This window comes from Pelobates fuscus, chromosome 3 (genome assembly GCF_036172605.1).
Source record: "Pelobates fuscus isolate aPelFus1 chromosome 3, aPelFus1.pri, whole genome shotgun sequence".
NCBI classification, from domain to species: Eukaryota; Metazoa; Chordata; class Amphibia; order Anura; family Pelobatidae; genus Pelobates; species Pelobates fuscus.
This window is the reverse complement of record NC_086319.1, coordinates 1,065,307-1,091,650: the sequence shown is the minus strand read 5'-3', so window position 1 is coordinate 1,091,650 and position 26,344 is coordinate 1,065,307. Positions and strand designations below refer to the sequence as shown.

The 26,344-nt window shown below is 44.8% G+C and overlaps 1 protein-coding gene across 4 annotated transcripts in view; it reads left to right on the top strand.

The window, feature by feature from the left end:
• EPS8 (EGFR pathway substrate 8, signaling adaptor) overlaps nucleotides 1–26,344 on the top strand; it is a 168,620-nt gene that overhangs the window by 45,990 nt on the left and 96,286 nt on the right. For 3 of the 4 annotated variants that reach the window (XM_063446601.1, XM_063446599.1, XM_063446600.1), the window contains exons 7-9: nucleotides 3,390–3,551; nucleotides 5,648–5,797; nucleotides 11,897–11,979. In XM_063446601.1, the coding sequence (XP_063302671.1) occupies nucleotides 3,390–3,551; nucleotides 5,648–5,797; nucleotides 11,897–11,979 (395 nt within the window). The remainder of the gene's footprint in view (nucleotides 1–3,389; nucleotides 3,552–5,647; nucleotides 5,798–11,896; nucleotides 11,980–26,344) is intronic. The other variant, XM_063446602.1, reaches the window with a different exon arrangement.

Sequence of the window (26,344 nt, the reverse complement as noted above, 5' to 3'; positions counted from 1 at the left end):
AAGGAGACTGGGGAACCGAACATGTCCATAGATAATGTTATATTGTTTGCGTCTAAACACGCATTTTCAAATGTTAACCAAATTGGGTATTGAGAGGTTTTTCTCAATCTCAGTAATCTAATCCCCTCTGCTAGGAAGGATGCCCTATAATATGTTTTAATGTCTGGCATCCCCAGACCACCTTTTACGTAAGAAAGACCTGAGCTCCCTCGTGCCACTCTAGGGGGTTTCCTCTTCCAAATATGAGCATTTCTGGTACTCTGAATTTGGTTAAGTAATTTGTTGGAGAGTGCTACAGGTAATGTTCTAAAAAGATATAATATCTGAGGTAATATCATTTTAATGAGATTTATACGGCCCAACCACGAAATCTCCAAACCTTCCCATTTTGCCATTGTGCTTTCAATTTGTTGAAGCATTGGATAGTGATTTACTTTAGTTAATGTTTTAGCTGCTTTAGTGAGTTTAACTCCCAGATATTATATTGTGACTTCAGTTTATCTATCAGGGTTTGTTGTAATTTAATAGGTAGCGCCTGTGTTTTAGTTATACCTGCCCATACTCTATTAGCAATTTGATCAGTGATGGTAGGGAGAGCTCCGGATCTTTAATAAAGAGCAGAATATCGTCCGCAAACAGCACCATTTTTAAATTCCCCCTGGTGTACTCAAACCTTTTATACTGGTGTCGTGTTTAATAATTCTTAGTACGGGTTCCATAAGGGGAGAAAGGGGACATCCTTGACGAGAGCCGTTACCTATTCTTATTTTATCAGAAGAAAAGCCAGTGTTAAACACTCTTGCAGACGGATTTTGATATAATGCTAATATGCTGGCTCGGAAAGCTAATGGAAAACCCATTTTAGTAAGCGTAAGTGACATATACCCCCAATGCAGGCGATCAAACGCTTTTTCAGCGCCTAATGCTAAAATTAATCCTTCTTGTGATGACGTGTTTACCCATTCCACCAGATTCACAAAATGTCTAATGTTATCCCCTATCTGTCTCCCAGGTATAAACCCTGCTTGCTCCTCCGAGATAAGGTCTGGAAGGAGGTATTTATGCTTAATTAATAGCTTCACGGCTTAAAGCTTGATATCCGTATTAAGTAGGGATATCGGTCTCAGATTTTCACTTTGTGTGGGTGATTCATTAGGTTTAGGTAAAGCCACAATATGTACTTCCAACATTTCTTGGGGAATGGCACCAGTATCTTTTATATAGTTAAAAAGTTTTGTAAGGATTGGGGTCAATAGTTTTTTTCTAATTTTATATAATAATTTGAGAACCCATCAGGTCCAGGAGCCTTATGCTTAGAAAGAGAGTTTATTGCTATTACTACCTCTTCTTCCTCAAATGATTTTTCGAGAAAGGTACATTGAAATGGTGTTAAAGGACCACTATAGTGCCAGGAAAACATACTCGTATTCCTGGCACTATAGTGCCCTGAGGGTGCCCCCACCCTCAGGGACCCCCTCCCGCCTGGCTCTGGGATGAGGAAAGGGTTAAAACTTACCTTTATTCCAGCGCCGGGCGGGGAGCTATCCTCCTCCTCTCCGCCTCCGATCCTCCCTTTCGGCTGCATGCGCGGCAAGAGCTGCGCGCGCATTCAGCCGATCTCATAGGAAAGCATTATCAATGCTTTCCTATGGACGCTTGGGTGCTCTCACTGTGATTTTCACAGTGAGAATCACGCAAGCGGCTGTCAGTGAGACAGCCACTAGAGGATTTGGACGCTGGATTAACCCTATTATAAACATAGCAGTTTCTCTGAAACTGCTATGTTTATAAAAAAAAGGGGTTAATCCTAGAGGGACCTTGCACCCAGACCACCTCATTAAGCTGAAGTGGTCTGGGTGCCTAGAGTGGTCCTTTAACCTAGGTAGAGGGACCCTCTCTAGAAAGGTCTGTATCTCCTCCTCAGTTGGTTGATGTGTATTAGTATCGTTCTCTAATTGATAGAGCATTGAATAATAAGTTGCCAATTCATTCGCTATATCCTGGGGATTATATAATTTATCACTCCTTTTAGAGACTATATAAGGGATTTTAACTTGTCATTTTTTTTGTTTAACTTTATTAGCTAAAAGTCTACCAGCTTTATTTCCCATGGCATAATGTGATTGGTTTAATAGTCTCATATGTTTCCCTGTTTCTGAAAGTTGTAAATCATGTAAGGCTGACCGAATCCTCATCAATTGTGAATGTGAACGTGAGGTAGGAGCAGCTTTATGTATGGCCTCCACCTTAATCAACTCCTGTTCTAATTTACTCATTTCCTGTAAGCGTGATCTCTTTACCCGTGCCCCTTGCTGTATTAACATGCCTCTTATAACTGCCTTATGGGCTAGCCATTGGGTAGTAACATTAGTCTGGCAATTAGCATGATTTCTAAAAAAAGTCTCCACCTGAGATTGCAACTTTGGGAGGTATTCATTAGCATCCGATAAGCTATCATTCAAACGCCATGCACTTTCCCCCCTTACTGAAAATGGCACCTTTATCTTAATACTTAACGGCGCGTGGTCTGACCACGTTATTGGGCCTATTTGTGCACTAATTGCGGAGGGCAGGGTTTTAATGTCCAGCAGACATAGATCTATTCTAGGCAAAGTCTTATGTACAGTTGAGTAATAAGTAAAATCTCTCTCACTAGGGTAGAGATTGCGCCAAAGATCATGCAGTAAAGTCTTCAAATATTGACCAAGGTGGACTGATAGCTGTTTTGGTGGTTTATCCCCTATTTTTGAGTTCTTATGGTTCCCTCAACCTATTCTTTGTTTGATAACATTTCCTCTCGCCTGTATGGAGGTTCTGTGTGTAAAGCCCAAACATTCTAACTCTCAGCAGTCTAGTCTATCTTTTCCATCTATTTTAAATGTGTTCCATACCTTGCGTGTAAGATCTCGATGGGTTCCTGACACCTGGACAATTACTTTACCAAAGACCATGGCTTGATCTTGAGAAATTGAAATCACTCACTGTGCATCACTTTGTCGAACAAAGTCCTTTTCATATTGTAGTCATTGCGGACCCTTGAAATGCCAACATTGGAAGCCTTTCTATAATATAGATGGTTTTCTGGAGGTGTAAAATGAATAAAGGACCAACACATACTTTGGATAGTGCGATTATTGCTCTGTTAAAGGACATATTACCATGGGATTTTCTGGCAGTAAAGCCTTAGAGGTAAACTAGATAAACCAGTGCTCCATATTGTAAAAATAAAGCCACCTGTTCTGAATGTGTGATTATTACACAAAATTAGCTTGTTGTGCCATGCTGCTTTTTTTTTTCTTTTCTTATAAATTGTATCCCCTTTTAGCTTGGAATTGTACGAGCAATAAATCTAATGTCCTGTTCTACGTGTACTTTACAATGTACCACAGCACTTGACCACGTTTGTCATGGATCGGAAAGATGCTGTGCTCACAGTAGAGGATGGGATCCGAAAACTAAAGTTGCTTGATGCCAAAGGAAAGGTCTGGACGCAGGATATGTGTCTCCAGGTGGATGACAAAGGTGTTAGTCTTTATGATATAGAATCCAAGGTAAATGATTGGCTTTTGCTTTCTGTGGCTTGCCAGCTGGTGTCTCTGCAAACTGTGGAACGTGTAGTGCATCTTTTCTGACCTCCCTGACCTTATCAGTCGTACACCTTGGTGATTTTTTTTGAAAGCCTTTTATAATCCTAGAGAGTGCAGCATCGACTTGTCTCCTATCTGAACTACAATTTAGCAATAAACGTGATCCTGTATCACAGTAAGAGATCACTAGAGACAGAAATAGAACTAAAATCACCTCCCCCTGCTAGGACATTCTAATTGTGGAGAATATAGCCCCCATGCTGCCATCATTTATTCTAGATTATCGTAAACAGGGAATATGAAATCCTCTCCTATAACTGCATGTAGTGTGATAATGTTTGTATAATATTTAATAAAGCATTACCTAAATATCTCCCCATTCCACGTGTCACATTAAACCAATGTAAAATGCCAAATGTGGATTGGACGGAGTTCAAAGGTTAGGGCGAAGTAGGAACCAGAGAGACCCTGGCAGTGAGTGATGACTTACAGCTTGCACAGACTGCACTGTCCACCAGTGTCCCTTCCAATGTGGCATCACATACTGCAGTGTCCCCTCCAATGTGCCATCACAGACTGCAGTGTCCCCTCCAATGTGCCATCACATACTGCAGTGTCCCCTCCAATGTGCCATCACAGACTGCAGTGTCCCCTCCAATGTGCAGTCACGGACTGCACTGTCCACCAGTGTCCCCTCCAATGTACCATCACAGACTGCACTGTCCACCAGTGTCCCCTCCAATGTGGCATCACATACTGCACTGTCCCCCAGTGTCCCCTCCAATGTGGCATCACAGACTGCACTGTCCACCAGTGTCCCCTCCAATGTGCCATCACAGACTGCACTGTCCCCCAGTGTCCCCTCCAATGTACCATCACAGACTGCACTGTCCCCCAGTGTCCCCTCCAATGTGGCATCACATACTGCAGTGTCCCCTCCAATGTGGCATCACAGACTGCACTGTCCCCCAGTGTCCCCTTCAATGTGGCATCACAGACTGCACTGTCCCCCAGTGTCCCCTCCAATGTGGCATCACAGACTGCACTGTCCCCCAGTGTCCCCTCCAATGTACCATCACAGACTGCATTGTCCCCCGGCGTCCCCTCCAATGTGGCATCACAGATAGCACTGTCCCCTCCAATGTGCCATCACAGACTGCAGTGTCCCCTCCAATGTGGCATCACAGATTGCACTGTCCCCCAGTGTCCCCTCCAATGTACCATCACAGATTGCACTGTCCCTCAGTGTCCCCTCCAATGTGGCATCACAGATTGCACTGTCCCCCAGTGTCCCCTCCAATGTGGCATCACAGACTGCACTGTCCCCCAGTGTTCCCTCCAATGTGCCATCACAGACTGCACTGTCCCCCAGTGTCCCCTCCAATGTGCCATCACAGATTGCACTGTCCCCCAGTGTCCCCTCCAATGTGCCATCACAGATTGCACTGTCCCCCAGTGTCCCCTCCAATGTACCATCACAGACTGCACTGTCCCCCAGTGTCCCCTCCAATGTGCCATCACAGACTGCACTGTCCCCCAGTGTCCCCTCCAATGTGCCATCACAGACTGCACTGTATCAGCACTGCGCTCTATGTAATGACCCTTGCTCATTATGACAAACCTTTCAAAGTGTATCACTATTTTCAGAGCCCTTTTATAGTCCCCAGAAATGACGGGTGACCTGGGAGCTTTGACCTAGCTGGTTGAAATATCGTCAGACCATGCAGCACTTGTGGTGACAGATATTCATGGGTGTCAGAATATGAATGATCGTAATGGATAGTGCGCACAAACTGCTGCTTTCCACATATTTAACTCCAATTTCTCCTGTTTAGAATGCAAGTTACGCAAGGGTCCTCTTTAGTAATAGCCTGCTCCCATGGGTGCCTGTTCCATGTGTCCGCCTTGATGTGCATGTCTGCTTGTTGGATTATTTGTTGTTCTGCATGCCCTGTATTGCTACTTACATTAAGGCACCTGGTGGTGGAGGCATGCTCACGATAAACCACCACAAATGCCGGTTCTGCCGACGCAGTGAATGTGATTTGATTTCTGTGCAGAATGAACTGGAGAACTTTCCGGTGAGCACCATCCAGCACTGCCAAGCTGTGATTAATGTGCTCTCATACCCCTCCATTCTTGCACTTGTTTGCAAAGAGCCATCTCAAAGCAAAGCTGATCTCCACATCTTCAACTGTGAGGAGGTCAAGGTAAGCAAGATCTGACGTGTGTCACAAGCGTTTCACTTGCAAACACCCAGTGTCTTGGTTTTTCTTCCTGTGAATGTAGATTGAAAGGGTTTATCCGGTTTGTGGTGGGCTGCACTTTACAAATCATTCACCTGACTTTTGACTTTCTTTGCCACGTTTATCATGGATTCTTGTTGGATTCCTTTAGCCCCTTAAGGACACATGACATGATTCCCTTATATTCCAGAAGTTTGGTCCTTAAGGGGTTAAACAGAAGACTCATTGAATGCAAATTGATTTCACAGCTCACATCTCCTACGGAATGGAGATTTATAGCAAGTAGGAAGTGGTTGGAAATATAGATTAAACATAAACCTGTCTGCTTACTGATATTACTCCATTGCCGAGTGTGGATTTATTAGGTAATAATTATCTGGAGTATATTGTTACTAGTGTCCAATCTAGTATATATCTTTACTTATATGACTGGATTTCTCTCCAGCTCTAAGTGTTTAAACATATTGAATAACTGATGATGCTAGTTAGTGGACACCTTGAATTGCTGTCAGCATACCTCATCACATGAATTTATAGTCCTGAGTATAAAGGGCTCTATGCTAAAACTGTGCCCCCCTTATATTTGTTGTGCATGTTACAATTTCACCACTATGTTGCACTTGTGTACACAGTTTTGTGAAATTGGTAAATTACTTTTTTCTCTGTGTAGTTCTGCAGACTAGTGGCTCCTCAGCTGCTAGTCTGTCGTTTACTCTTCAGGTTTCAACCAGTTTTTTTTGTTTGGAGACAATCCGTTTGAAGCAATGATTCTCTGTGATAGTCAGGATATTACTATTTAGAGCAACAACAGACATAGCCCTGTAAATAAAACAAACAGGACATTGGGAAGGGAACACCTGGAACATCATTCTCTGTAGTGGTGCTGCCATCTATATAATACAACCTCCTACCCCCCTTCCCCCCCCCCCCCCCCCCCCCCAAAAAAAAAGAATAAATAGTTTTCAATATTACAAGGCTAGTTAAATCACCTGTCTGGACAGACAAACATGGGATTCAGTTACACCATATGGCCGTTTTGTGTTAGGCTTACCACTACATCACAGTACCCCATTGTCGGTGGGTCCTACGCTAATTTTAACATGGTAGATTAACATGCTATTGGCAATACTTGCAGGTTAAAGGAACAATTTAGAAACTTAGGTGTTCCTCTGTCCCGCCACTCCTTTTTTCCCAGACCCCCACTACTTTGTCTCCCTGCCCCCCCCCCCCCCCCCCCACTCCTTCATGCCACCCTCAGCTCTCCCAGTTGGCAAAAACAGGGCTCAAAAGGGTTCATCCTTTTCATTTGCCTTATCCCAGCAAGAGCGCTGGCGCCATCTCCATTCCGCAGTCGCTAGGGCCAAGGGGTAACTCGGTGCACATGCGCCTCTCACTCAGTAAGCCTTTCCAATAGGGAAGCATTCAATTCCTTCCTATGAGGGATTTCTCAAAGCATGAAGACTGTGATCCTTGTCAGCAGGTAGCACGGTCCTCTAGGGTAAACAACAGGCACAGTCCTTTTAATTGCATATACTCCAGGCACTTTATTTGTAAATCCACACAGGAGACAGCAGTAAATGAAAACATAAATATAACACAAATCCCTATAAACATAAACCTAGCTCGTCTGAGCACTAACTAACGTTAGGTTCCCTATCTCTCAGGGGTTAAACTATAACAAAATCAATTGGTTTCACCAACCAAATGTCTTTGTCCGCTCTCAGCACTCCAGTGCTCCAAGCCAGCCTTGACTGTTTCCCTTTCTGCACTCCCAGTGCTCCAAGCCAGCCCCTGACTGCTTCCCTTTCTGCACTCCCAGTGCTCAGTCTCTTTGACTCTCACTGGAGAGAACAGCCTCTCTCCTACCTGCTTCCTGGGAGGAAGCCAGCAATCCCCCCCTTTACCTGCCTAGCAGGGAGGAGTTTATTCCCACTGCTACAGCTGATTATCTGCAGCTGAGCAGTGGGTTGGAGACAGTCCAAAAAAACTCTGACCTGGACCTTATTTATCCCAGTTGTCTGTAAACTGTGGAGTGGAGCATTGGCCCACCCTTCTCTCCAAATGTTCCACCCCAGGGGCCCATAACTAAACATGGCTTTGTGTTGTGCAACACACAAACTACACGTACTTCCCCTGGGGTTAAAAGGCCTCTCTGCCTTCACTTTATCACAAGACGTATAACGTTGTTTCACGTTGGCAAACTATTAAACACCAGAAAGTGCCTCTTGTGGCTGCAATGTTTAACATTTCAGGGTTAAGGGGACAGGACCAGTGCACCCACACCACTTCACTGGGATAAAGTGGTCTGGGTACAATTTGTGTCCCTTGAAACAGAGAGACACCTCAAATGTGACACCTTCCTGTGGTCCCCTCCAAAGGTACACCTATAATGGAAGTGCAGGGTGCTTAAGTCAAGAGATCTGGATTCAAAATGTACACAGAAAAATAGTAATTGGGGGCACACCCAGAACATGCATTTCTCCGTAACGGAGCTTTCCTTTAGACCAAAACCCAACCAGCAATCACTGGTCACATTCTGTGCCTCCAGCACAGTGAGTCACATCAATATTAAATGGGGATTCTTATAATATAGCTGCCATATACTCACATTCTATGTCTCCAGCACAGCGAGTCACATCAATATTAAATGGGGATTCTTATAATATAGCTGCCATATACTCACATTCTATGTCTCCAGCACAGCGAGTCACATCAATATTAAACAGTGATTGTTCTAATATAGCTGCCATATATTCGCCATTCTGTTGCAAAGAGTTAAAGCACAATAGTTGTGTCCGGGCATGACAATACTACATTTTAAAATCCGCACTTGAATCCGAATCCCAATAAAACCTTTAAAATAATTTAAATTTTTTTACTTTTTTTTTTTTTTTTTACACAAAAATGAATTACACACATTCTCTTCATGGGGAGGGGACCAAAAAAAAGGAAAATAACAAAATTCTAACGTGCCGTTTATGAAGAAGGCAATGTGCGGATTACATTTTTTGTTGTAAAAGTTTGTTTTATTGGAATCTGGAAACTCCCCTAGCTGAGTGGCTCGCCCGTCAAGTGTTGGATGTCCCTTGAAAGACCATCTTTTCTATTTGTCGATCTCTCTCCTCTCCTAATGTCCCTCTTATTAGGTGCTCCGTATTGTAGGTGTGTCTGAGTGTATAACAGAGCTCCACAGCAATAATACTCCCAGTAATGTGTCTGAGTGTATAACAGAGCCCCACAGCAATAATACTCCCAGTAATGTGTCTGAGTGTATAACAGAGCTCCACAGCAATAATACTCCCAGTAATGTGTCTGAGTGTATAACAGAGCCCCACTGTAATAATACTCCCAGTAATGTGTCTGAGTGTATAACAGAGCCCCACAGCAATAATACTCCCAGTAATGTGTCTGAGTGTATAACAGAGCCCCACTGTAATAATACTCCCAGTAATGTGTCTGAGTGTATAACAGAGCCCCACTGTAATAATACTCCCAGTAATGTGTCTGTATAACAGAGCTCCACAGCAATAATACTCCCAGTAATGTGTCTGAGTGTATAACAGAGCCCCACAGCAATAATACTCCCAGTAATGTGTCTGAGTGTATAACAGAGCTCCACAGCAATAATACTCCCAGTAATGTGTCTGAGTGTATAACAGAGCTCCACAGCAATAATACTCCCAGTAATGTGTCTGAGTGTATAACAGAGCCCCACAGCAATAATACTCCCAGTAATGTGTCTGAGTGTATAACAGAGCCCCACAGCAATAATACTCCCTGTAATGTGTCTGAGTGTATAACAGAGCTCCACAGCAATAATACTCCCAGTAATGTGTCTGAGTGTATAACAGAGCCCCACAGTAATAATACTCCCAGTAATGTGTCTGTATAACAGAGCTCCACAGCAATAATACTCCCAGTAATGTGTCTAGTGTATCACAGAGCTCCACAGCAATAATACTCCCAGTAATGTGTCTGAGTGTATAACAGAGCCCCACTGTAATAATACTCCCAGTAATGTGTCTGAGTGTATAACAGAGCCCCACAGCAATAATACTCCCAGTAATGTGTCTGAGTGTATAACAGAGCCCCACTGTAATAATACTCCCAGTAATGTGTCTGAGTGTATAACAGAGCCCCACTGTAATAATACTCCCAGTAATGTGTCTGTATAACAGAGCTCCACAGCAATAATACTCCCAGTAATGTGTCTGAGTGTATAACAGAGCCCCACAGCAATAATACTCCCAGTAATGTGTCTGAGTGTATAACAGAGCTCCACAGCAATAATACTCCCAGTAATGTGTCTGAGTGTATAACAGAGCCCCACAGCAATAATACTCCCAGTAATGTGTCTGAGTGTATAACAGAGCCCCACAGCAATAATACTCCCTGTAATGTGTCTGAGGGTATAACAGAGCTCCACAGCAATAATACTCCCAGTAATGTGTCTGAGTGTATAACAGAGCCCCACAGCAATAATACTCCCTGTAATGTGTCTGAGGGTATAACAGAGCTCCACAGCAATAATACTCCCAGTAATGTGTCTGAGTGTATAACAGAGCTCCACAGCAATAATACTCCCAGTAATGTGTCTGAGTGTATAACAGAGCCCCACAGCAATAATACTCCCAGTAATGTGTCTGAGTGTATAACAGAGCCCCACAGCAATAATACTCCCTGTAATGTGTCTGAGTGTATAACAGAGCTCCACAGCAATAATACTCCCAGTAATGTGTCTGAGTGTATAACAGAGCCCCACAGTAATAATACTCCCAGTAATGTGTCTGTATAACAGAGCTCCACAGCAATAATACTCCCAGTAATGTGTCTAGTGTATCACAGAGCTCCACAGCAATAATACTCCCAGTAATGTGTCTTTAAACTACAATAAATGTGTTTAGAAATCATTCGGTCTAAATAAGATACATTGTTCTTGTTATAAATTACATTTTAATTCTATAAATTGTCAAAACAGCCCCTTTCTGGCCACACTCCCACCCACACTCAGATCAGCCACATTCCCCCTGGACACACTCACACTATTTTATCCCAATTCCGTAATATTGGGTCCTTTCCAGAGGGCAATGTCTGAACCATTGAAGGCAATATTCAGAATGCTGAATTGATTTATCAGCTCTTTATAAATAGAGAATTTATTATTCAACTGATCTGCCTTTGGGAAGGTAATCCCTCCAGTAAACCGCCTGGTCACCGCAGGGCACTGCATCTGGGAAAGGTGAATGTGATAATAAAACGGGTTGTGGCCTCCACGTGTTGGACTGGGAGACGACCTCTTTGAAATGGGGTTATTAGAATTGCACTAGAGATTTTACTGCTCCTGCACACTTGGTATGTTGTGTAATTGATGTGCAAATGTTGACTGTTGATGACATCATGGTGACTTCATAACGTCTCCTGTTTTTAAATAGCAGCTTTTTCTTTATCAGAAGGCTATGAAACCCTGAATCCTCTCCCATGAATGGAGGGAATTCTTGTGATAAAACATGGGAGTCTATTGGGTTTGAAGAGGTTAGTCCCAACGTAGGCCTCATACATACATTGTGTGATAATTGGCTGAGTGCTCTTAGATTGACCAGCTAATAGTCCATCCCAGGATCTTTCTTTAACTCTCCTGTTAATTTATCTGTAAACGTCACATTCATCGAGCAGCGCCGGAAATGTGGGATTCAGGGGTCGCATGAATTAAGATGGGTTGAAGATAAGTAATAAGCAGAGAGAAGGTGGTGCAGTATTCTGTTTAACATTGTTTGTTTTTGTACAGTAATGCATTGCAGAGTCCGTGAGAGGTAGACCATGAAGATCAGGCAATGCTATTTGTTATTGAAGAAAAGTGCAACGTGCCTGGGAGAGAGGGGACTTATTGGTCTGTTTGTCTCTGGATTCTTTACATTTGGGAATAGCCCCCCCCCCCCCCCCCCCCATTGTAATGTGTTTTATTGTTTCAAGCATCTTACTTTTTAGTTTGCTTTTAATTCGTTCTAAGTGGTTCATAATAAATTACTATTATTATTGCTGAAAGTGAGTTTTTTTTTTTTTCAGGCATCAATCATCCAACAAGATATTGAAAGTGCAATCAGTGACGGCAAAGGGGGGAAAATGAAAAAACGACCTGATGTATTGAGGTTGGTGTCAGCTTTGATATTCTGTCAACTAATTAAACAAATGACGTGATACTTCTGTTTGTGCAGAGCTCATAATTAACTGCAATAAAAGGAACACTATAGGGTCAGGAATACGTGTCATGTACACAGAGTTCTGTAAACTAACAGGGGGTGTACGGACAGCCGAACAAAAGGAATGAACGTTTATTTCACAAATCCATTCTGCTACAATCAGAATTGCCATGGGAAAAGCATTGGATTGGCTGAAATCGGCAAAGAGGCGGGATGGGGGCAGGCCCACACACTATTTTGGCCAATCAGCATCTCCTCATAGAGATGCATTGAATCCATGCATCTCTATGAGGAAAGTTCAGTGTCTCCATGCAGAGGGTGGAGACACTGAATGGCAGTCACACTGTGCAGCACTGCCCCAGGAAGCATCTCTAGCAGCCATCTGAGGAGTTGCCACAGGAGGTATCCCTAGGGGGCAATGTAAACACTGCATTTTCTGTGAAAAGGCAGTGTTTGCATGAAAATGCCTGAAGGTTATAATTATACTCACCAGAACTACTACTAAGCTGTAGTTGTTCTAGTGACTAGAGTGCCCCCTGAAGCGTAATATAATCACTACAAGCGCAATTATCATCTCCAGGGTACAATTCCACATATAGAAATAGAATCTATAATGTAGTTTGTTACTCCAAATGAAAGTGAAAATGTTCTGCTTAAATTTGCACTCACATTTAAGGGAGGAGATACACCCTTACCGTATGGTGCAAAGGTTCCGGGCCAAGTATATGGAATGTAGGAAAGATGTATAACAGTTTATCAGGTTTTATTATTAACACTACATGATTACCACAATGGAATAAACAGCTGGATGTGGTATCCACTTCCGAGATCAATGGAATTAACCATTAATAAATCCTATTACACAAACTGCTGATATAGCATAGAGCAGCAAACAGTGTTTAACTTACAAAAACTTGCTGACTAGAGTCTGTGGCTTTTCTTCAAGTTTGTTTATTTTTTTAAGTGCCCATTTAAATAGAAACTGTCCCTTTTTACAACTGGGGCAGAAACATCTCCCTAGCTCCATTAACTCTGCAGAGATAACGCAGGCCTGTTCGAAACCATGCGTTCACTCGCAACTCCAGCACAGAGGGTCTCTGATTGGAGGATTCCCCAGGAGAGATGGGAGGACAGCGGGTCTGCAGCTTTCACAAGTTTTTTTTTTTTTTTTTATATACCGATGAAGAAAATAGGCAAAAAAATAAATGTTTTTTTGTTTGGGGTTATATCTAAGATATAAAGTCTAAATTAAACAGACTGTGCAGTAAAGGAAATTTAAACATTCGATCTCTTGTTACAGGACGTGTGCAGGGAAACTCGGCCAGGGGAGGTGTGAAGGCTGTATAAACAAAGTGATTTAACTGCTAAATGGCAGATAACTGAGCAGTGAGACTACAGGGGCATGGTCTATACACCAAAACTGCTTTCCAGTATAAGGGGCTTTCTCCTTATTGAAAATCTTGCAGCATTAACTCCGTTATCCTCTGTTATATGGAGAGGAGACTTGGCTGTGTGGATCCTGCAGAGTTCCTTATTAGCAGTTATATAGAGAGGAACCCTTGGCAGTGTGGGTCCTTTAGAGTTCACTATTAGCAGTTGTAACAGCTGGGTACCTCCGCCAAGGACCGCTTCCTAGCTGGAACTGGGAAAACCACAGTGCTTCTGCCCTAGTCGCCGTAGATTGCCTGGGGTTCTCCTGGAGCCTCTCCGTCCTGGAACAGGGTAGGGGACTAGCTCGATTAACTCCCAGGGACTGGACGACACACAGTCCTGGGAGCTGTAGTCCTTATAAGGGCTTTCCCCTCTGAATCCTCCATGAGCTAGAACCAGATGCTGGCCAGTGAATTGCCCTTTCCCCTCCCAGTAACTGGACAACACACAGTTCTGGGAGTACAACTGATTTTAATGAGACTTTTATGCAAAGACCACAGCAAGGGGTCTCCAAACAATACACTGCAAGCTCCGCCCAGGTGTCTCTATGCTTAGGAGATAATTGAATTGAAGACTGGAAAGTAAATAATCTCCAAGGAAAAGAGAGCCAAACATAAAAGTACCCCAAAACATACAATAGCCCCACATGTCCTACATCCCAAAACAACCCTGATCTGAGTGCCCAAGTTGCCCAAATAGCACTCAGATACTATATAAACTAAATCTGAACCATTTAGTGACAAATAAAACACTGGTTCAGTATATGGTCCAATGCCCAAAATAGTTCCAGAGCAATGTGTGCTTTGGCCATTCAACCTTCGGGAGCTCCTGCCGCCGAAATACAGGGTGCTCCATCTGGCTCTCAGGGAGTGTTTGTTCCTCTTCATCTTAGGCACCTCCCCTCCAAAAAGTGCTCTCTTGGCGGGTCGGCAAGTTACATAGTTACATAGCTGAAAAGAGACTTACATCCATCAAGTTCAGCCTTCCTCACATTTGTTTTTTGCTGTTGATCCAAAAGAAGGCAAAAAAAACCAACAGTTTGAAGCACAATTTTGCAACAAGCTAGGAAAAAAAAATTCCTTCTTGACCCCAGAATGGCAGTCAGATTTATCCTTGGATCAAGCAGTTATTATCCTACATTGAAAGATTATATCCTTGGATATTCTGTTTTTGCAAGTATGCATCCAGTAGCTTGTAACGGAACGCAGTATTATAGTCCACGATCTCCGTTGGTATCTTAGGTAATCCACAGTCAGAGTTAGAAAGCACAGCAATATCCCCAATCCTCCCAATAACCGGACGAGACACAGTTTGGGAGTCAACTAACTTGCTTTATTCACAGACTTCCATATTTATGCAGTTCCCCTTGCAAGGGGTTTCCTTACAGATGTTACAGGGGATTTCTCTCATCAGGCAGTGTAATTATCCCAACAGGCATTGCTGCACGAGAGGGATCCTCCCACTAAAATGGACGATTAAGTGGATTATCCCCTCGTGCAGCAAAACTGGCAATTCACATAGAAATCCATATTTCACATAATATTACTCGCTTTTCATGACCATTCGGTAGATAGCTGGGGTCTGCGGGCACATTTAGTGAGAATACCGCTCAGATCCCAGCTAAACTAACCGAACGCCGCACAAAATACATTTAACCATCAAGTTCGGTTTGAAACTACCGAACATCGATGGGGAACAGAATGTGGTGAACGCGGAACTCCCGAACGCTCTGGAAGTCCAGCGGTGTTCGGATCATTGAGTAGCCGTTTTCAGTTCCAGGCTCTCGACGTTGAACACACGGTTCAGCCACACCAACGGGTTGTGATCTGTGAGTAAGGAAAAAGGTTGTCCATACAAATACGGCTGTAGCTTTTTAAGGGCCCACACCACGGCCAGGCATTCTTTCTCAATGGCGGCGTAACTCACTTCACGGGGCAACAACTTTCGGCTCAAGTAAGCTACGGGATGCTCTCCGCCATCTGCTCCCACCTGGCTCAGCACTGCCCCCAATCCAAACATTGAAGCGTCTGTGTGGACAAGAAATCTTTTAGTTGGATCAGGAGCAGTTAATACAGGAGCATTAGTCAGAGCAGTCTTGAGTTGTTGGAATGCCTGCTCACACTCTGGGGCCCAGACAACCTGTCGGGGAAGGTTCTTTCTGGTCAGGTCCGTCAGGGGTTTGGCCAGGGCGCTGTAGTCGGGTACAAATTTCCTATAATACCCTGCAGTCCCTAGGAAAGCTAGCACCGGAGTTTTGGTCCTTGGGGTAGGCCACTTTGCCACGGCCTCCATTTTGGCTGGCTCGGGTCTCTGCTGCCCACACCCCACTCGGTGCCCCAGATACTGCACTTCGGCCATCCCTATGTGGCACTTACTGGGCTTTAAGGTTAACCCTGCCTCCCCAATACGGTCTAAAATAGCCCCTATATGGCGTAGGTGGTCTTCCCAGGTCTGGCTAAATATGGCTATGTCATCTAAGTAGGCACAGGCATACTCCTGAAAGCCGTCCAGTAGCCGATCTACCATCCGCTGAAAGGTAGCCGGAGCGTTTTTCATTCCGAAGGGCATGACCTTGAACTGATACAGGCCAAATGGAGTGACAAACGCCGACTTGGGGATGGCGTCATCGGCTAGGGGAATTTGCCAGTATCCCTTACACAAATCAATGGTAGTGAGATACTGGCCCCGTGCCATCTTATCTAACAGCTCGTCTATCCGGGGCATCGGGTAGGCATCAGACACCGTTTTGTCGTTTAGCCTCCGGTAGTCGACGCAGAACCGGGTTGTGCCATCCTTTTTAGGTACCAGGACTACCGGCGATGCCCAGGGGCTATCTGAGGGTTCGATAACCCCTAGCTGTAACATCTCGTCTAATTCTGCCTTCATATGGGTCCGGACTGACTCAGGGACCCGATAGGGAGCCTGTCGCATAGGTAGCTGTCCCGGGGTTTCAACTCGGTGGGTGGCCAGCGGAGTGTACCCAGGTAAATTGGAGAAGGTAGCCCCTTTAGCTACAATCAGCGCTTGTACCTGTGCACGCTCTTGAGGGCTTAGCCGCTCCCCCAGCTGAACCCCCGGGAGGGCTCTATCGGTTCTTCCGCTTCTAGCAAGTCAGGTAGGGGCAGATTCTCCTGATCTTCTGAGGCGGAGGCACAGATCGCCGTCACATCCTCTATCCTCTCATGGTAGGGTTTGAGCATGTTCACGTGGAGCATGCGTCTCTTCCCTACCCCTGAGCAGGGGCCAATCACATAGGTGGTGTCGCATCTCTGCTCTACCACCTGATATGGGCCTTGCCAGATGGCCTGCAGCTTGTCTGTGCGGACGGGTTTTAAAATCAAAACCTTCTGCCCCACTTGAAAGCTGCGGTCTCTGGCTCCTCTATCGTACCAGCGCCGCTGGCGTTGCTGGGCCGCCTGGAGGTTGGTGCGCACAGTCTGAGTCAGCGCCTCCAGACGGTCCCGGAACTCCAGTACGTATGATACGATAGGGGTTCCGTCTGTATTACTCTCTCCCTCCCAGTGCTCCCTAATCAAGTTCAAGGGTCCCCGCACCCTCCTCCCAAACAGCAACTCAAACGGGGAGAATCCTGTTGACTCCTGGGGGACCTCTCTATATGCAAAGAGTAGGTGAGGTAGGAACCTCTCCCAGTCCTTGTGGGTCTCCCCAAACGTACGAAGCATCTGCTTCAGCGTACCATTGAACCTCTCGCATAGTCCATTGGACTGGGGGTGGTAGGCGGAATTGACTATTGGCTTAATGCCACATACTTTCCACATATGTTGGGTGACCTCGGCAGTGAATTGGGTGCCCCGGTCAGATATTATTTCTTGGGGGAACCCTACTCTGGAGAATACCTTCATTAAGGCCTCAGCTACGGTTTCAGCATGAATGTTAGTGAGGGCTACAGCCTCGGGGTACCTGGTGGCGTAGTCCACTACAGTTAGGATATACTTTTTGCCAGAGGGGCTGGGCTTTGGCAGGGGCCCCACTATGTCTACGGCTACCCTGCTGAAGGGCTCTGCAATAATGGGTAGGGGACATAGCTTGGCTTTGTGGCGGTCCCCTCGTTTCCCTACTCGCTGGCAGACGTTAAGGAGGTGCAATACTGTCGCACGTCCTTAGAGATTCCGGGCCAGAAGAAAGCATGCGTTAGACGATATCTGGTGCGGGTCATCCCTAGGTGTCCGGACAAGGGAATATCATGAGCGATCCTAAGTAGCTCCTGCCTATATTTCTGTGGTACCACTAACTGTTTGGTTGTCAGGGTGACGGACCCTCCCACTTCCCTCGCCGCGACGCGGTATAATAACCCTTTCTCCCACGTGTACCGCTCCCCCTCTAGCCCTGCCTGGTCAGTGTGTACCCGGTCCCTATATACTTGTAGGGTGGGGTCTGTCTTTACTTCTGTCGCAAAGGTAGTCGGGGTATCCCAGGACATGTGAGTCGTGTGGGGTTCATGGTCTCTTACCTGAGCCTCAGAGTGTATCGGTGGAGCCGTGGTGCGAGCCTGCTGCCGTGTAGTCACTGGATGGGCTTCCTGGTACGGAGCCTGGGGTATAAAAGCAGAAGTCATCTGGCCCAAGTCATTCCCCAATACAACATCTGCGGGTAAATTTTGCATAAGCCCCACTTCCACAGTTCCCTCTCCCCCACCCCAATCCAAATGTACCTTGGCAGTGGGTAGCCGGTATACTGCTCCCCCTGCCACCCGTACTGCCATTGATCCGCCAGTGTGAGTTGAACCTGGGACTAAATGTGGTGCAACCAAAGTTAGAGTGGCCCCCGAATCTCGGAGCCCTTGTACCTCCTTCCCTTCCAGGGTCACTAACTGACGATGATGCTGCCGGTTGTCGGTGGCTCGGACCGACATCACCTCGTGGAGTATTCCTAGAGGTTCCTCGGTCTGGGCGCTCAGCATTTCCTGGGTGGCTGGTGCTACTTGATAGTGATGCGCAGCAGCCCTTGGTGTCAAATTTTGTCGCACCTGGTTCCACGCTTGTCTGCTCCGGTTTTGCGTGCACTCTCTGGAAATATGTCCCCACTGTTTGCAGGTGTGACATTGGATGTTAGCCCGGCCATTGTATCGAGAGGGGGGTGGTGGATTATTTGGTGCGGGCCTGGACAGGGTTACTGTGGGGCCGGTAGGAGAAAAGTTACTGGGTGGCCCGGTAAGTCGAGGGAAAGTCTTACTTTGGAGTCCGTGATGCCTCCTGGCATCAAAATGTTGATCCGCTAGTCTAGCCGCTTCGGTTAGGGTGAGTGGTTTTCGATCTCTCACCCATTCTTGTGCTTCTGGGGACAAGCCATTAAAGAATTGCTCCAGCAGCATTAACTGCCGCAATTCTTCCATATTGGTAGCGTTGCTGGCTTGTATCCAGCCTTGTGATGCTTGATCGAGCTTGTGCGCCCACTCTGCATGGGAATCTTTCTCAGGTTTGCGCAAGCCCCTGAACTTGCGCCGGTACGCCTCTGGGGTAATGGCATACCTCTCCAAGATCGCCCTTTTTACTTTTGGGTAATCTTTGCTGTCCTCTCGGGGCACAGCGCGGTAGGCTTCGGCTGCCCTACCCGATAATTTGCCTGCCAGTAGGGGTACCCATACTGCGGGTTCCAAGTCGTGCAAATCGCACAGCCTCTCGAAATCCTGTAAATACCCGTCAATCTCGTCCTTTTCTTCACAAAATGCTTTAAACGCGTGATGTGGGACTTTGGGTTTTACCTGTCCGTATATGGAGGCAGTAACAGACTCTGCCCTAGGCGGTGTCTCTGGTGTGCGGTTTACCATCAGATAATCCTGCACATCTGACATCAGCACGGTCAATATTTCCAAGGGTACTGGCTGTGGCAGAAACGCCATCCTGGTTCTCAGCTCTCTCTGGTATGGGGTCTCTTCCATGGCTGGTGGAGGTGTAGCGCTGCGAGCTCCGTCTCCCTCCATCAGTTCAGCGATCAGCACAGCTTTGGATTTGTTGCTGGCTATCTTACCCCTGGCTTCCAGTAGCTCCTTTAAAGTCTGCCGTTTCAGTACGGTATAATCAATCTCCATACGAATTGCCCTTGCTTTCCTCGTTCGGTAGTTTCAGTTTACACAAACACTGCTTTTCGGCTGTAAGGTTCGGATCCCGTCGCTTGCCACCAATTGTAACGGAACGCAGTATTATAGTCCACGATCTCCGTTGGTATCTTAGGTAATCCACAGTCAGAGTTAGAAAGCACGGCAATATCCCCAATCCTCCCAATAACCGGACGAGACACAGTTTGGGAGTCAACTAACTTGCTTTATTCACAGACTTCCATATTTATGCAGTTCCCCTTGCAAGGGGTTTCCTTACAGATGTTACAGGGGATTTCTCCCATCAGGCAGTGTAATTATCCCAACAGGCATTGCTGCACGAGAGGGATCCTCCCACTAAAATGGACGATTAAGTGGATTATCCCCTCGTGCAGCAAAACTGGCAATTCACATAGAAATCCATATTTCACATAATATTACTCGCTTTCATACGAATGACCATTCGGTAGATAGCTGGGGTCTGCGGGCACATTTAGTGAGAATACCGCTCAGATCCCAGCTAAACTAACCGAACGCCGCACAAAATACATTTAACCATCGAGTTCGGTTTGAAACTACCGAACATCGATGGGGAACAGAATGTGGTGATGCGAAACTCCCGAACGCTCTGGAAGTCCAGCGGTGTTCGGATCATTGAGTAGCCGTTTTCAGTTCCAGGCTCTCGACGACCGAACACCGCTGCAGAGACAAAGGATCCAAGATGGCCGACCGCCGCATGGTCGGTAGCCGAACGACGGCCACCTAGGAGAGCCTTCAATTACCGATTGCAACATTGTTGCAATCGGTTAATTAGTGCCACACGACTATGAGTGTGTGGTCTACCTGGGGAGCCCGTATTCGTTTGGCGAACGGCCCGGATAGCCGTGTTTCGTCAAACAAAAGGTTTGCATGCTGGTAGCGTACGGCTGCCAGCATGCGAACGGTCATAATACAATACATACACAATCAAGGTATACAGTAACACATTCAGCCTACGGACAACCTTTGTTAAATATAGTCCAGAAGTGGCTAGGTTTGCCACATAGCTGTTTGAACATCTGTATGGACTCTGATAAAACCACCTCTTCAGGCAGAGAATTCCACATCCTGATTGTTCTTAGAGTAAAAAAACCTTTCCTTTGCCTTAGACGAAATCTTCTTTCTTCCAGTCTAAACGCATGGCCTCATGTCCTATGTAAAGTCTGGTTTGTGAATAGATTTCCACACAATGGTTTGTATTGGCCCCGAATATATTTGTATAATGTTACCATAGCCCCTCTCAGGCGACGTTTTTCTAAACTAAATAGGTTTAAATTTGTTAACCTTTCTTCATAGCTGATATGTTCCATTCCTTTTATTAATTCTGTAGCCCGCCTCTGCACTTTTTCTAGTGCCATAATTTCCTTCTTTAGAACAGGTGCCCAAAATTGCACAGCATATTCAATATGTGGTCTTACCAGTGATTTATAAAGATGCTAAATGATATTCTCGTCCCGAGAATGAATGCCCTTTTTCATGCATGACAATACCTTACTGGCCTTGGCCACTGCTGATTGACATTGCACATTGTTGCATAGTTTGCTGTCTATAACAATTCCCAAGTCCTTTTCGTGTGTTGTTATCCCTAATTCGCTTCCATTTAGGGTATACGTTGCTTGTGTATTCTTTACGCCGAAGTGCATAACTTTGCATTTTTCAACATTAAATTTCATCTGCCATTTTAGTGCCCAGTCCCCCATTCTATCTAAATCCCTCTGCAGCAAAGTAATATCTTGCTCACATTGTACTATTTTACAAAGTTTTGTGTCCTCTGCAAACACTGAAACATGACTTTCAATGCTGTCTTCAAGATCATTTATAAAAATGTTAAATAGAAGGGGTCCCAGAACAGACCCCTGAGGGACACCACTTGCCACCTCTGTCCAGCTTGAAAATTTACCATTAATGACAACTCTTTGTACTCTGTTTTTAAGCCAATGTTCTACCCAAGAACAAGCATTTTCATCTAGAAAGATTTCCGTGAGTTTGAACACTAATCTATTGTGTTGAACTGTATCCAATGCCTTGGCAAAATCCAAATAGATCACATCCACTCCAACATCTACTTCTACTTACTTCATAAAACGCAATCAAGTTAGTTTGACACGACCTGTGCTTCATAAACCCGTGCTGATTTGTGCTGATAACCATGTTCTTCTCAAGGAATTATTGAATATTATCCCTTAATAACCTTTCAAATATTTTACCAGCCTCAGAAGTTAAGCTCACAGGTCTCTAATTTCCAGGCAAGGATTTTGAACCCTTTTTGAATATAGGAACCACATCTGCCTTCCTCCAATCCTCCGGAACACTTCCTGAAATAAAAGAATCTTGAAAGATTAAAAACAGCGGTTCACTTATTTCTACACTTAGTTCCTTAAGTACTCGTGGATGGATACCGTCAGGCCCTGGAGCTTTGTTTATATTAACTTTCTTTAGTTGCTGCAGCACCTTGTCTTGAGTTAACCAATTACAATTATTCTGCAGGTTTTTAGTAGCAATCATTTGCACATCTATTATTTATTATTTATTTATTAAAAATTCTTAAGAAACGCAGTCTTGTTACCCATAGGGTCTCGATGCGCATACCAGCAATAAAAACAGATAAAACAATATCCAGCAAACAACAGCATTAAAATCAAGTGCATTTAAAACCAGGGTTAAAATTTTCATGTAATCCCGTACGCCTGAGCAAATAAGACTGTTTTTAAGCTCCGGCGGAACTTCAGTAGACCATTCTCAAGTCTTAATGTCAGGGGCAGGGAGTTCCAAAGTTGCGCTCCCTGAACATCACTCGTCCTCCCTCCGCACTTTTTCTTTTTGAAATTTGGAATCTTCAATAAGTCCAAATCAGCCGATCTCAAGGATCGACTGGGAGCATAGCGTGTGAATTTATCCTTCAGATAGTCTGGTCCCATGCCATGGATAGCCTTGTATACCAAACAACCAGTTTTAAACAGAACCCGTTCACGAACGGGCAGCCAGTGCAAGGCTCTTAATGATGGAGTGATATGGTCATTGCGGGCCACACCCGTAAGTAGCCTTGCAGCTGCGTTCTGTATCAACTGGAGCTTGTGTATGATGTTCTGGGGCAGTCCAAGGTACAGAGCATTGCAGTAGTCCAATCGACTACCGATGATGGCGTTGACCACTGAGATTTGATCGGAGGGGGCAATGAATCTAAAAGTAGACCTCAGAAGTTTCAGGTGGTAGTGGCAAGAACTTACCACCTGATTAATCTGGGGCTTCAGTGTCAACCTGGAGTCGAGGATGACTCCCAGATCTCTGACCTTGGCGGCAGGACTCAGAGATGGAGAAAACGAGTCCGGCCATGAGGGAAAGATACTATTCACCTCCTGGTTACTGAAGATGATACATTCAGTTTTGGAGCCATTAAGTTTTAGATAATTGGCTCCCATCCACGACTGGATATCCTGTAGGCAGGAGGAAAGATTGATTTGATCCTCCTTTTTCTTGGCCAGGCGAAAGTACAACTGGGTATCGTCGGCATAGATATGATAGGGAAGCATGTGGCGGCGGATGATATGGGTCAGTGGCCTCATATAGATGTTAAACAGGATTGGAGATAAAGCCGAACCCTGGGGGACTCCACACGTCAGGGCGATGTTAGAGGAGTAAAATGTTCCCAATTTTACCCTTTGAACCCTGTCGTGGAGAAATGAGGTCACCCAAGCCAGGGCCCTGTCATCCACACCAGCCACAGTGAGTAGCCTCTCTATCAATCTATCATGACCGATGGTGTCAAAGGCCGCCGATAAATCCAGGAGTACCAGGGCAATTTCCTCCCCTCTGTCCAAGGCCCACAGGAGATCGTCGTGGACTTTAACCAGGGCAGTCTCTGTCCCTCTACCAGGTCGAAATCCCGATTGGAAGTCATCCATAATGTGATTAGACTCCAGGTGGCGCTGAATTTGCCAAACCGCCGCTCTCTCGATAATCTTGGCCAAAAAAGGCAAGGCTGAAATAGGTCGATTGTTGCTCAACTCGGAGCGTGGCACAGTTGGTTTCTTCAGCAGTGGGATAACCACAGCCTGCTTCAGAATGCCAGGAACAACTCCGGTGGCAAATGACATACTAACAATGTCTGCAATATAGGGGGCCAAAACATCAGCGGCATCCTTCACCACCTGTGCAGTGCAGGGATCAAGCGATGAGGACGATGCTCTGAGAGACTTGAGGATGATCAAAATCTCAGGCGTACTAACGGGTTTAAAATTCGAGAACATCGAGCCATCATAGGGTGTAAAAGTTTCTGTATCAGGTTCCACTACTATGTTGCTCCTAATTAGGTCAATTTTTTGTTTAAAAAAGTGAGAGAGGGATTCGCAAAACTTTTGAGATGTTTCTTCTTGGGGAAACGAACAGTTAGGATTTGCTAGGAGGTTTGTTGTGCGAAAAAGCTCTGCCGCTGAGTTCTTCGCTTTTGTAATCTTATCTGTAAAATATTGTTTTTTCGTATTTTTAATACTAGATTTATATAATTTTAAGGATTTTAAATATTCCAATTTGAGGTCGGCATTATAATCTTTTCTCCACCGTTTTTCAGCTGCTCGACATCGCCATTTCATCTCCCTGGTCACCTGATTAAACCAGGGAGGGTTTTTATCTGCTTGTCTTACTAGACAAGTTTTTTTCATGGGGGCTAAAAGTTCTATTGATTCTACAATCACTGAATTAAACAGTAAGATTTTCTCTTCTACTGTGTGGGAAGCATGAAATTTAATGGAGTCCATTTTGCTGGAAAAAGTTGTACTTTCCGGTGACTTTGGAAATATCTCGAGACCAAGAGCAGATATTATTTCTTTTTGGGATGTGGGGGATTTTCTTCATTTCAACACCTACTGCCTCAAACTTGATCAGATTATGATCACTCCAAGCCGTGGGTTGAGGAGTAGTAGTCGAAGAAATCAACCCATTGTGGAAAATCCAGTCTAGCGTGTGTCCGGCTCTATGTGTGGGGCTGGACACTGCTTGGTTATACCCTATGGTTTTTGCATAGAGTATTAAACTCTGGGCATGAGAGTCCGTAGGAGAATCAGCCCATAAGTTAAAGTCTCCCAAAATAATGGAGGAGGCAAACTTAAGACTAATAGTAGTTAGCAGTTCAGATATCTCCTCCATAAAGACAGGGGTACTAGTATTAGGCGGGTGATAAATGAGAGCTAGCCCTGCCGTCTCCCTCTCAGTGCGCTGCCATAGGAGGGAGAGATATTCAAATGTGGTGAAGGATGTCACCTCCATCTCATTTTCCCTGATTTTAAGATGTTCTTTAAAAATAATCGCAATCCCCCCGCCTCTTCTTGTTGCCCGATTGCACATAAGTATGTGATATCCAAGGGGGGCCAATTCATCAAGACGAGGTGGGGCTGAGGGGGAAAACCATGTTTCCGTTAAAAATAGAAAATCAAGGTTGTTATCTTTAATTATGATGTTGATGGCCTCAGCGTTCTTAATTGCTGAGCGGGCATTCAATAGACGGGCCATGATTGCTCTTTGGAGTATTATTAGTCTCGCTAAGGTTGCTGGCCAAATTAAGAATAGTTTTAATTTGGGAGCTTCCATAGTGAGATAATATTTTATTTTTCTTTAATTTGAGGGCAGTGCGAATACTTATTGGGCCATGAGTATTTAAAGCCTTTAAATAAGAAGCAGAATAATTCAGGTTACTCATGATGCTACAAGGTTTCAACAGCTGAGGCACAGTCAATTATATATAACAATAACAGATAACGACAAGTTTTACCAATTGTCAGAGATATATGATCTTAACATTTAGCATAAAAATGATCGATAGCGATAAAGAATGCGCAGAGTAACACTTACAGTTTGGAGACTGGATGAAGTTTCAAGAATAACAGCGTTAAAAGAAATGAATAGGTAAACAATAGGGGGGAGGATTAATAAAAACAAAGTGAGAGATAGATAAGTTGTTGTTGGTCCGCCCGTCCGGGGCACAGACGGGCTTCCCTCTGGCACGCCTCCGGTGCGCCGCCGGAGCGCTGCCTGCGCTCCGCGCGGCGGCAAATATGGGGATGCCAAGCCCCTCCTCCTGGTAACAGGGTAGGCTCCGCCCACAGTGGTGCTGTCAAATCAAGATGGCCGCCAAAGTGGTGAAATAGGTGGCTTGTGAAGATGAAGGCAGTGATGCCCACGGTCTTCCCCGCCTGGGCAAAGTGCAGTTCAAAGTACAAGGTGATAAAAGTGCTGGGGTGCAGTGGTCACGGCCACGTTTGTAGAGCTGGAGCTTTTGTTCACTCGCAGCGTACTTAAAAAATGCTTTGGGGTTGCTTTTGCTCTCTTTAGCTATCATTTTTTCATTTTGAAGTTTAGCAAATCTAATTGCCTTTTTGTACGCATTATTTGCTTCCTTATATCTTATATAGGATGCCTCTGATTTGTCCGATTTAAATGCCCTTTTCCTTTTTTTAATCTCTTGTTTTACTTTTCTACTAAGCCACATTGGTTTTAATTTGTTTCTTTCATATTTATTTCCCAATGGTACATACTGAGAAATGTACCTTTCTAATATTTGTTGGAAGATGATCCATTTATCCTCAGTGTTTTTTTCACTAAAGAGTTTATGCCAGTCAATATATTGTAAAGCTTCCCTTAACTTATTGAAATTGGCCTTTTTAAAATTATATGTTTTAGTATACCCCATCTGCTTTTGTTTTTTTGAGTTTATTTCAAAGGACACCATATTGTGATCACTATTTCCCAAGTCCTCACCTACTTGAATGTTGGTCAAAAGATCAATGTTGTTTGTTA